A 12,843-nucleotide genomic window follows, 5' to 3' on the forward strand; every position below is an offset into this window, starting at 1 on the left:
GAGGTTGCAGCTGAGTATGAAGTTGACAAGTTTTATAACGCATTGAATGACATTGTAGTCAGGGTCATCAGCAAGGATAGGAAAGTGTTAATGGGTGATTTCAATGTGAGTTGGAAGGTAACGAAAGGGTGATTGGTAAATATGGAGATGATATGGAAGATAATAGGAATGGGAAATGTTTGCTGGACTTCTGTGCTAGTATGGGTTTAGCAGTTACGAATACATTCTTCAAGCATAAGGCTATTCACCGCTACACATGGGAGGGTAGCGGTACCAGATCCATAATAAACTATATCTTAACCAATTTCGAATTCAGGAAATCTGTTAGGAATGTACAGGTTTTCCAGGGATTTTTCGATGATACAAACTACTATCTGATCTGTAGTGAACTAAGTATCTCTAGGCCTAGGAGAGAGAAAGTTAAATCTGTCTGTAGACGGATAAGGGTTGAAAATCTCCAGGATGAGGAAATTAGAAGTAGTGTATATGGATACGATTAGCGAGAAGTTTCGAACAACAGACAATAAGCAGGTTCAGGATATAGAAAGAAAATGGGTGGCTTACAGGGATGTTGTAGTAGAAACAGCAAGGGGATGCCTAGGAACAACTGTGTGTAAAGATGGGAAAAAGCGGACATGCATGTTGCATGGTCAGTGTAAGTAAAACATCTCAAATTACTAGTCTGTTGCAGTTATTAAGAACTACAAATTCTCAGTTTGAGGAGTACATTAGGGAACTACTAATGAAAAATGTAGTGATATGGATATTTTCTATTGGCTATTGGCGATCACAGTTTGGTGATGAAGATGCTTGTTGTTTTAAGGGGCCTAACATTGAAGGTCACCGGTCCCCATCACAGTTTGTAATGCTTTTGTTTTGTTCAAGTTGTGTGATGAAAGTCCAGAAATAAAACGGAATTGCAATTCTTTTTTTTTTTTTACATGGTTTGGCATCTGATCAAGTGAAATTACATGGCAAAGAAGAATGATAAATGAGCAAGTTCCCGAGAGATACGAGCAGGATTAAGCAACATTTTGCACGTAAGACTCGACACCGAGATATGGAAGAAAAACTAAAGAAACGGCAATCTTGCCGTAAATGTCCGGCATCCTTGAAGAGAAAAACAGTATATGCGTGTTTTAAGTAGGAGTTTTTGTTTTTTTCTGCAATGCACTAAAAAATCTGCAACAGTTTCAACGAGAACAAATGGATATCGCATAATCAGTGCAGAATATCAGTGCCAGAATGACAGGTTACAAATTGTGCTGCACGTTTTCATTTACGCTTGTGTTCTAGATCAGGGAAAAGTGATCTGTTTGGTAATTGCTGTGTATTTTTATAATTATACTGACGACAACGATCAAGGTGAAATTTAAGATGACGTCTGCATACTGTGAATAAGAAAGAAGAGGAAATATATATTTGCATTATTAGATCGTACATATATTCATATTATGAGAGATTATTACATGTTGAATCAGATTGATTGAGATGACTGTCTACATATTTGCCAACCATTCTTCATTGTAGAAAACTTCTGCTAGTAAAAGTAATTACATATTACCAAAATAACCCTAAAAACATTTGTGTAGAGACATCTATTGGAGGACTAGAGATACTAAACATGACGATAACTGTACTGTTTATTACCAGGGCTTATGAATTTGGATTTAAGTTTCCGGAAACTCATTAAAGTTAATAGCGCAGTTAAAGTTACAAGTGCATTTAGGTAACTCACAGGTAACTGTGAACCAGAAACCGGCCACAAGATTGACAATCTGTCACAATGGCCCACTCAATGAATGTCCATGCCAGCCCTCCTCATGAAGCTGGGAAGCAGAAAGGAGCTCATCCGGGGCAGAGAAGAAATTGAGTTAGAACTGACAAGGATGAGGAGAGAACTCATCACTCTGAAGACGGCAGTGTATGAAGATGTACATATCGTCCTTGTTTCTTTTGTTTTCATGCTTGTCCTCGTCTCAACTTATGGTTGCTCCCTCTTCCCATACTGACGTACTATTGAGTTTATTCCCTTATGTGCAACTTTTCATGTTCCTGTCTTTCTACATATGATGTGATTTGTCATTTGTTTGTTCATTTCCTAGAACTGAGAGACGGTGTCCGAATTTGTTGTAAATCACTAGATGGCATTAATGTCAAGTCATGTTGGTTATGGATAGTTTTATCTTTCGTTTTCAAGTCCTTTGAGAAACAAATGATGATTGTAGGCCATTATTTGGCTGCAAAAGTGGAATTACTTTCATGTTGACAATGAGGTGGCATTGAACAAAATGGTAGTCAAAAGACACTTTGAACTTCATGAGTATCATGTTTATGAGACAAATTGTTTGTGAAAAGTATAATTTTTTAGTGCAGGAAAGTCAATGATTTAAAAAAATTATTTTAATGATAAATTCAAAATAATGACAGCAATTTCTTTATTCTTATCAAAATTATATAGATCAGTCTTCCAGCTTTATATCAATGTATGACAAGGTTAACTTTACAATAGAAAAACCTTTATGTTATCCTCCTTTTCAGTACAAAAGTGTCCATCTGTGTTAGATGGGACTATGTCCAACTAGACATGTTTCAGCTTATCTAAAAGCCATCCTCAGTAGAAAGCTTAAAACGTTACATATATACACTAACAACTAAAACACTGAGTACATTGTGTAGAATTAAGAAAACAATTGATCATGCGTGACACTTAAAAGACAGGTGTTGATGTTGAGGCAAAAAGTCCTCTCGTCTAAATTCCTCTGGTTAAAATAAAAACTTTTTAGTCCTTTTTAAAAGGGAAAATCTATCTTCCAAGGTGTCAATATTCTGTTCATGGAGGAGCTGGAATCAATTGGCCGTGCAATATCTGAGAGTTTCACATTTGTGTTGCTCAAATTTTCTGTTTTTTTTTTTGTTAGTGTATACAGTAAATGTAACATTTTAAGCTTTCTACTGAAGATGGCTTTTAAATAAGCTGAAACATGTCTAACTTAGTTAGACACTGTCCCATCCAACAAAGAAACAAAGCTCTTTCTATCGTGAAGTCATAGCCGTCAATACGGAATGAGACTTATAAATTGCAATGACAAGTTTAATTTATGATTACAATATGTTTTCAAAAACACTTTTCTTTTATTCTATGCATTGTGAAAAATTACTGAAGCATTAGATCTGATGAACCTGAATCAGTTCTGAGGTTAAAGCTCCTATTAAACTACATTTTTGAAATTAAAAGTTAAGAAGTTGGGAAGGCTCAAGGTGCATATCCCCAATTGACCATTATACTAAAGATGCAATATGATACATACCTTAAGCTGGTTGAACTTGAGCAAGTCACTATCCGTGACAGTACTGAACGCTGTCAGGAGCCGGCGCTGGTTACTTCGAGCTTCTCTAGATAATGCTTGCATCTTGCCTGCCTGTGCCTTGGGAGTATCCACAGCCCCGCTAGAATCCAGTCCTCCTGCCTGCTGTGTCGTCTGCCCAAAGTGGTGCTGTTGGTTAAGAAAATAAAATAGCATTACATTCACAAGATAAACAATACAGAAAGTGGTCACTTCCTCAGAAGAAGATTGTTTAAGAAAAGGAAGTGATATTCAACTCAGAAAAAAAAAGATAGTGGAAGGCAGAAAAAAATAAAATAAAGGACAGAAGCCATGGTATATTTCATAAGCCACTGGGCACTCCTAAGTCTTCCAAAGAAGAACAACATAACATTGAACATCACTTCCTCAGGATGCTCACAGCAAACAATCAGAAAATAAGAGCTTCAAAGAACAAAACGTAGAACATGAAATACTGCTCGACATTCTGTTATCTTCTAAGATCTTTTCTGTGACTGATATTGACCCAATAATCCATAATGAATCCTACAGATGACAACTCACAATGTAACTGTTTGGTTTGGACCAGACCAAATGCAACCAAACTTGGTAGGATGATCATAAACTTAACAGTTACAGTCATTTTGCCATAAAATAATACATTAAAATGTGCTCAAAGCAGAACTTGAATAAAGCGGAAACTTGTCCACTAAGGAATATTTTCTCGGTCCCGGCGAAGCTTACGGGGTTACAATCTTCTTACTTTTGTATACTGCAGAATCTTCTCAACGCCGAAGCGGAAAATGAAAGAATTCTTTAAAATCTACTTGTACAATGCGCAAAATATTAGGAACTGATGTGGTCCTACGTACAATATTTGTGCATTTCTGGTGCTGGTATGATCAATGCCATTCTTTGGACAAACTGATACAAGTGTTTGAAGAGAATGATAATGCGGATGGTGGAACAAACAAAGCATTTGAAAAAGCGTTGGCAATATCCAACGTGTAAGCAACGTTCCCTGCGAGACAGAGAACTTCATTCGCAGTGATGAACAACTTACGACATACCACAATTTTCTGAATCAGTTTCAATTTCGAGAATGGCCGAGAAAGAGGAAGAGACGAGCAATAAGATGAAGATCAAATCAAGATCTGAACCCACGAACAGGTCCACAGTGTTTTTGTGACACAAAGCAATTTGCCATTACATCTAACTCTTCTTGAATTAATGTACTCAGCTCAGGACTGCATTTGGAAAGATACAATTAGAAAGAAGAGGAAACAAGTTTCTTTGTTTGATCTGTGGAAGAAGTAGTGACAAGAGTACTATGATGGAAATAAGTTTAAGGAGTGTATATCCAGTGTTTTGAAATGCAGTACTAAAATATGGTGTTGTGATGGTGCTTAAAATGATATACTGTGTATCATTCTGTATGTAATTAGAGCTGGGATGTTTAGGAAAAGTCATATTTTTTTCTCTGTCTCTATTTTCTTGCCTGGTTGGATTTTGGTGTAAATCACACGATTATTGTCACTATTAAGTGATTTTTATTTGTCATGAAATGCATATTTTGGCTATTTTTGGTCACATGGTCATACTTTCAGCTAGTTTTGTAGAAACGTCATATTTCTGTCATATTTTGGTGGTTTGATGACAGATGTAGCTGTGCAAAATCATCTTCAACTTACCGAATGTGAATTAGTGTTCACAAAACTGCTCCTCGGTATCACATTTGCAGTCAATAAAAATGGAATACCCTCTGTATAAAATGAAGGCCATAGACCTCACTGCACTTTTTACCCCACCCGCTATACTCGGCAACCTGGTCTCCCAGGTATAGACAGAAATAATTCTGAGAAAAACATCGCAGCAGTGAGCTAATTATTTCTGGCAATCGCTCACTTGTCTTTGTTCAGATATTAGAACCTCAACCTCCTTTCACTTAAATATATAAAATGGACTGATTTCTAGTTTTCTCATATTTCAAGCCACCAATGCAGGGTGCAAACATGTTTTGACTTTTAAAATGTTGTGTGATCTGATAATTTTAGCAAACCTAGTACTTTACAGGTCTGTATTTGCTAAGGCTTGATAAGTGAATCAAGGACAATAGACTGTGAATAACTGCTAAACATGTACATTCAGAAAAATGAATATGAAAGTAAGAATAAAGAATTTAGGTAAATATGTACCAAAGGAATTGCCATTTAGATTTATAATTTATTTTAAAATGGCCACATTTAGATTAATCATTTTTGGGTCATATTTTGTAAATTTTACATCATATCTCATCACTTTTAAGGTCATATTTTGTCACTTTTGAGGTCATATTTGCTTGCTTATTTGGGCTATTTTTTGGTCTTAAACATCCGAGCCCTAGTAGTAGTAATAATAATAATAATAATAATAATAATTATTATTATTATTATTATTATTATTATTAATAAATCAGTGTACTACAGTATGAAGTACATCAATCTGGATAGCCGAGCGTCATGCGTAGGCAGATACAGGTAGGCTCTAAATACATAATATTTAAAATTACTGTCTAAATTTTTAAGGGGAAAAAAAAAAAAACCTGTCTTTTCTAATTGGGAAAAAATTTTGGTCCCTTGCGATTCAACTTTGAGCAAGCTTTACTGTATTTATGTACTTACAAAATAGCAAACTTTTGAAGAAATTTTAAATGCCATTTCCACAGTCTGCCTCTTATCTGGAGACCCCAGGTTTGAGGGCAAGGATTTTTTACCTGGATCTGAGGGCTGATTCAAGGTCCATTCAACCTACGTGAGAACAACTGAGGAGTTATCTGATGGTAAAATAGTAGTCCCGTAATAATAACGGCCAAGGGGATTTGTCATGCTGACCATATGTCACCTTGTAATCTGCAGGCCTTTGGGACGAGCAGCAGTTGCTTGGCAGGCCAAGGCTCATTAATTACGGCTATAGCATCCTGTATTTTTTTATTTTTTGCAGTTTTAAATGGAACATGGTGTGTTGAAGCCATCGACTGAAATGATGTTAGGTAGGAGATCAATCAAGGCATCAGAACATTGCTGCATGTCTGTTCTTGTTTTGAAGGTTGTCCACAGCTTAACAAAATAGGTGACTCTGAACAGGAATCCAAGTTTCCTCGTTTGTGCTAATAAAAATTGCAGTAATAACATGCATGTTTATAAATAGCGGACCAAGACTTCATACTATTTAATTAATTCACAAAGCAAAAGATACAGCTACACTGAGTACTTCACACTTGTATTGTCAATTTCATAGCCCCTCTTACTCTATTCCTTCACTGAGGGTTTTCAGCAAATTCGTGAATAGCCTTTCTATTACATTTAACAGAAAAGTTCACATGCAGGATAAAGAGCATATTTACCTTGTGTTTCAGTTTCTCCTTAACATCTATTTTGTAGAAGCCTTCCGTTCGTGCACACCCTGTTTTGTGAATTCTACTATCATCACGTTTCCTCTTCTTAGCAGGCGATGCTATGTCTGTTAGTGCTGAGGAGTTAAGGAAATACAGGAAGCTAGTGCACATATCAGAAATGAAACCCTCAAATGTATGTCCCACGACTTTAAGAACACTTTAAGGAAGGAAATATAACCCTTCAGCATATACAAATGGGTTGAGCCAAAATGTTCACCTCCAATAACTCTTAAACCACTAAAGATACAGAAAATCTGTCTTCACGTTACCAAGGGGTTCATAATTGAACTTCAATTATTTTTCGAGGGTGTGAATATTTGATGGCATAATGATACTAACTTTGCATTTTTAAAAGGAACTACCGTCCACCTAGCATTTATGTGATAGATATTGCAAATTCAGGGATAAGATCATTTTCAAATTCGACAAGCACTGCTTGAGGAAACAAAACATCTTCAAACATGCATAGTTTGCCAGATGTGGGATTTGAATCAATGCGATCCCTTTACCTGTCACCTATGGTGATATCAAAGGTCTTAAATTACATGTTATCACAGTGTGTTTAGGGTCACAGAAGAAGGTGAAGGAACTCGGTAGCTCAAACCTTGGCTCCTTGCTTAGTGATTCATTTCAATAGGCCGCATGACCGGCAAACAAAGCATGTCTGAAGATATTCTAATTTCTCGAGAAGTACACCCTTGAATTTGAAATGCCTGTATCTCTAATGCCACATGCAGAAAACAGAGTAGTTCCACTTAGAAAAGAACTTAGTACAGTTATCTATGCAAATACTGATGTACTGGAAATGTACTGCAAGTTTGATTATGAACCCCTTGGTAACATTACTGAAAGGGAAAAGAGATTAGTGATAAATTCAATGCCTGTTAAACATTCTTGACAAGAATTTACATATATTGCCCACCTATTGAATACAAAAATATACACCACTTAAATTAAATGGCTTGTACAATCATTATGTCAAAAGGATGATTCGACCTATGTTAAGGTCATCTTCAGCTTTTAATACAAATGATACGATATACACAGAGAAAAAATTACGTTCATATGAATAAAACTAATGAGAAAAAAATCTGTTTACATACACAGTAAAAGCTTCATTTTACAAGGAATTTAAAATAATTGACAGTTTTATAAACTTCCTGTGATTAATACTGGTGTTGATTTGAATAAATTTAACACTCCATTTGAATAAAGAGTGCTTGGCTGGAGAAGTATCATTGATATCAGTGGACTATTTACAATGGAATGTCTGAAAATAGTAGTCAATGTCAGAACAGAGTGAGCTAGTACATGTTATGGCATTTTATTTATTCACTCTTTTTCCTGTTCCCACACTTGGTATTTTTGTTTTCCCTTCAGATACATGCTCAACATAATTATACTTCATTGAAGAAAAAACAAAATTTAAATTTCACACGGAATCGAAGATGAAATTTATCACGTAATCTTCAGGGAGAGTCTGTTCACCCAGTCCAACACTTTGGGCAAAAATAAGCAAGGCACATACCTTGTAAATAGACTGGAACTTGTGAACGTAAACAGAAGACGACACGGAACATACAACCATCCGTCAAAAAGTAAGAGACAACTGACAGTGTGGTACAGTGTCCCTAACAGAAGAGGTGAGCATGTGAATGTGTGCACTAAGACGTTCCAGGACATTTTTGCTGTGACAAATCAGCGGCTTGGACACTTCAAGAAAAGGAAAAGAAAGGTGTTTTGGTTTATGAAGACGGAAGAGGGAAAAGTGAAGGCTCAAACAGGCATAAGGTTAAGTTCATCACAAATGACAAGGATCTGGTCAAAAACCATATAAATTCCTTTCCCTGAGAATGCAGTCATTACGGCAGGAAGAAATTGCAGAAAGAATATCTCTGTCCGGATTTAAGTTACCACCGGATGTTTACTGCATTCAAAGAAAAGTATCCAGACAATAAGGTGACATACAAATACTATTGAGGAGTCTTCAAGACTGTTTCTAAGACACTCTCCATTGCTAAACCCAGAACAGACACTTGCCAGTGTTGTGACAAGCTGCAGGCTGCTGTGAAAGCCACGTCTTCAGAGTTGGAATGACATAAGGCCAACAGTGAACTACAGCTACATGTAGAGCGAGCGGAAAAAATACAAACACTTATGAAAAGTGATATCTGTGATTCTCAGCTACCCACCAGTACTGCACAGTGAGTATGGATATGCAACATTCCAGTAGGTTTTACAAATGACAACTAGCTTGCTTCAATCAATGTATACGTGATTCAGGCACCAATGACAGTTTCATGTGCTTGTAGGATGAAGGGAGCGGAGGTTGAGGGGGTAATGAAATATCATCTTCTTTATTCAAAGTGATGACGTCCGGATATATAAACAAATGAAACGTTGTTATATGGTGTGACAGCTGCGCGTCACAAAACAAAACTGGATGATAATGACGCCCATTTATTTAGTTGCTAAAGACCCTTTTGATACTATTGATTTAAAATTCAATTCTTAGTGTCCGAACATAGTTTCATGACATGTGACAGAGACTTCGGTCTCATTGAGGAAAGGAAGAGTAATGAAAGCCATGATCCCAGATGAGCTAGTGGCCGTTATTAAATCTGCAAGACCAAAAAAAATCATTCAAGGTAGTTAAAATGGGTAAAGATGATTGGTTTGACTTTGGAGCTCTCGCCAACAAGTACATCAATACTACCAAGCTGCAGCTCAGTAAAGCCTCACACATTAGAGTGAGTAACCGATAACCTAAAGTAATACTGTCAGAACGTCGTTCGATAGCGATTGAGTATCCTACAAGATATTTAAGAAAACAAAGAAAATGTAGGGTCTTCCTCCACCATCACAGATTCCCCGTGTTCAGAGCATCATCATATCAGTGCAGAAAAGAAGGAGGACCTACTGGCGCTTTGTGACTACTTAGATGTAAGAGATTACTATCGTCAGCTGTGCCAAGAAGAAACCGTGTGTTCATAATGATGTACAGTGTAACATTCATGTGCGGATATTATCCACTTCATAACACGTCCTGCACATATTGTATGTTTCGTTTCATAATGATGATTACAGTGTTCTTTAACATGTTCTATGCTGTATAGGAAAGATACCTGGTGTGTCGTTCAGTTACAAAATGCGCACAATAGTAAAACTTTACTAGAAATGTGTCATTTGTTTACCCTTTTCACGTTAGTAAGTAAGCTTACATCACAACGTATGAGAGATAAAATGTGATGAATACATACATATACCACTCAATAAAATGTTCCTAAATGCACCGAGTACGTTCCAAAACAGAATGATAGGTCATTCATTATTGTGTTGCGTAACAACCTGGAAAACGTCACATGTGCCAGGAGAGGGAAATGGAGAACAACATTTCCACTCCTCAATTACATTTTACTCAAACTTAGAAAATATGAAACACACCAACAAAGTGAGTGAAAGTATGGAAAGCTACCCCAGCTCATTCCAAAAGATATGTTCTATCATGACACAGATAAATTTTTAATTTATACTCTGTAAATTACTATTTTTTTTTAATGTATAGGCAGTTTAGAATTAAAAGTCTGATATTCGGTAATGGGACCAACATTGTTCTTCGAATTACGAATTATCCATATTTCGAATTAAACAATTACATAATATGCAAAACGGTACCTTATGTTTTCGGGAACGAGAGCTGCTTCAAATTAGGCGGGATTTTGAATTAACCGATTTTGAATTATCATGGCTCTACTGTATATCAGAAAACCAAACGACTGATTGAATCCATCAAGGAGCAACGATTCAAGTTCTATGGCCACCTATTTAGAATGGAAGACAAGCGTTTGACTAAGAAAATTTTTACCATATTCGATAGTAGATTTAACACATCATGTGATAAGTAGTTTAGGAAGATCAGGAAGGATCTGAAAAACACTGGACTATACCAAGAAGGCATTGTTAACAGAAACAAGTACCAACACTAGATCAGTAACTTCAGAGCTCTCATGAAGAAGAACAGTAGAAAAAAGACAGGTTGCCAGAGAGAGAATGCAACAATACTGGGCTGCAATGAAAGCTTCTAAAAACGTGTAAATGTTGCTTACTGGGGTCTCTAATAGCCGTCAACGCCTAAAAAAAAAATTGAAAACATTACATCAATCCTGCCTTTACATTGTAAATGGAAAGACGAATTCTAATTTCTTAAGGAGTAAAAAGTATTGTTTTTAAAACAACACACTTCTGAAATGTACAAAGTACAGATTTGAATTACAAAGATGGTTTGAAAAGTTCTCGGAATCACCGCTAGATGTCAGTGCTAGAGCAACGAGGTTCCCGCGCAATAATCACACATCCTTTGTGAGTGAACACGTGGCGCGTCAGTGCTCTAGCTGCAGGAGTGTGGTAGTGACGACTCTTTGTTGTTGTTCCCGCGTAGTGATTTGTGACAATGGAAAAAACTGAGATTCGAGCAGTGATTAAATACTTTGTAAAGAAATGTATGAAAGCAAAGGAAATTCATGCCGACTTTCAGAACACACTGGGGGACTCTGCTCCTTCATTTGCAACTGTTGCCAGGTGGACCAGAGAGTTTAAATTTGGTCCGGAGACCTTGGATGGTGATCCGCGTAGTGGACGACCAAAAAGTGTTACACCCCAGAATTTATCGCAAAAGTGCATAAAATGGTCCTGGAGGATCGTCGACTGAAAGTGTGGGAGATTGCTGAAGCTGTAGGGATGTTTTCTGAACGGGTATATTATCTTTTAACCGAAGAATTGGGTATGAAAAATTATCCGCAAGATGGGTGCCGCGGCTCTTGACATTGGACAATAAACGCACCAGATTGGAAATGTCCGAACAAAGTCTGGCCCGTTTTCAGTGCAACCAACAAGATTTTTTGCGCCGGTTTGTGACTACACATGAAACTTGGGTCCACTACTATACCCCAGAGACAACACAACAGTCAAAGCAGCGGAAACATGCTGATTCATCACCACCAAAGAAAGCAAAGGTCATGGCCTCAGTTTTCTGGGATGCAAAAGGCATTCTGCTGATAGATTATCTTCCTACTGGCCAAACAATTACGGGGCAATACTATGCAAACCTCCTAGACCAACTACAGGAAAAGATATGTGAAACAAGGCCTGGTTTGGTAAGGAAAAAGGTCATCTTTCATCAGGACAACACTCCGCCGCACACAAGTGTATTGCCATGGCAATACTTCAAGAACTGGGGTACGAATTGTTGCCACATCCACCTTATTCACCTGATTTTGCATAATCAGACTTTCATCTATTCCCCAAGCTGAAAATTTTCCTCGGTGGACGGAGATTTTCTACAAGGGAAGAACTGACAGCCGAATTGGAGAGGTATTTTGCAGGCCTGGAGGAATCTCATTTTCGAGATGGGATCAAGGCATTGGAACATCGCTGGACCAAATGCATTAGTCTACAGGGAGACTATGTTGAAAAATAAAAGCAGTTCCACCGAGGTAAAGTTCTTAATTCTAGTACATTCCGAGAACTTTTCCAACCACCTACGTAATTATCAAATAATGGACAAATTTCATTTCCAGCAAAGAAGGAAAGGTGTGCGCTGTTCCTAAGTGAGCAGAAAACAAATCTCTTACGAATGTAAGAGAAAGGTACCTTCCGATCATATCACATTAAGAAGAGTGTAGTCAAAAAACGAGTGCTAAAGTAACATGAGAAAGAGCTATACAAAAAATGGCAGCTAACACCCAGTAATATAATTTTACATCAAATAAGGGTTTGCAGAGCATTAAAAAAAAAAGAGAGAGCACTTTCCTGTTTCCTGGGTTTTGAGGCAGCAATAATAGTGGCAATTATAGATAGCATTGCATGTAGTTTAAACACTGACAGAGATAAAAGAGAAAATTAAAAACATTAACCACACAACCTAATGACAAGGACAAAAGAAAAAAAGAAGAGCAAGATTCCTTACTGTCCTTAATCCATGTTTACAAATAGACCTTATGACAAGAACAGAGTAGAACAAGCAGAAGACAAACGGGAGAATCATCCTGGAAGGTATACACCTGAAAACAGCAGACCAGTTCATAT

General features: G+C 37.1%; 1 protein-coding gene across 3 annotated transcripts in view; it reads right to left on the reverse strand.

Moving 5' to 3' along the window:
* The window catches only part of Set1 (SET domain containing 1), a 112,317-nt gene that overhangs the window by 14,046 nt on the left and 85,428 nt on the right, over positions 1 to 12,843 (reverse strand). For all 3 annotated transcript variants that reach the window (XM_067159020.2, XM_067159019.2, XM_067159021.2), the window contains exons 12-13: positions 6,709 to 6,830; positions 3,312 to 3,497 (exon numbers count right to left, since the gene is read on the reverse strand). In XM_067159020.2, coding sequence (XP_067015121.2) covers positions 3,312 to 3,497; positions 6,709 to 6,830 — 308 coding nt within the window. The remainder of the gene's footprint in view (positions 1 to 3,311; positions 3,498 to 6,708; positions 6,831 to 12,843) is intronic.

Source organism: Anabrus simplex, chromosome X, assembly GCF_040414725.1.
Source record: "Anabrus simplex isolate iqAnaSimp1 chromosome X, ASM4041472v1, whole genome shotgun sequence".
NCBI lineage: Eukaryota > Metazoa > Arthropoda > Insecta > Orthoptera > Tettigoniidae > Anabrus > Anabrus simplex.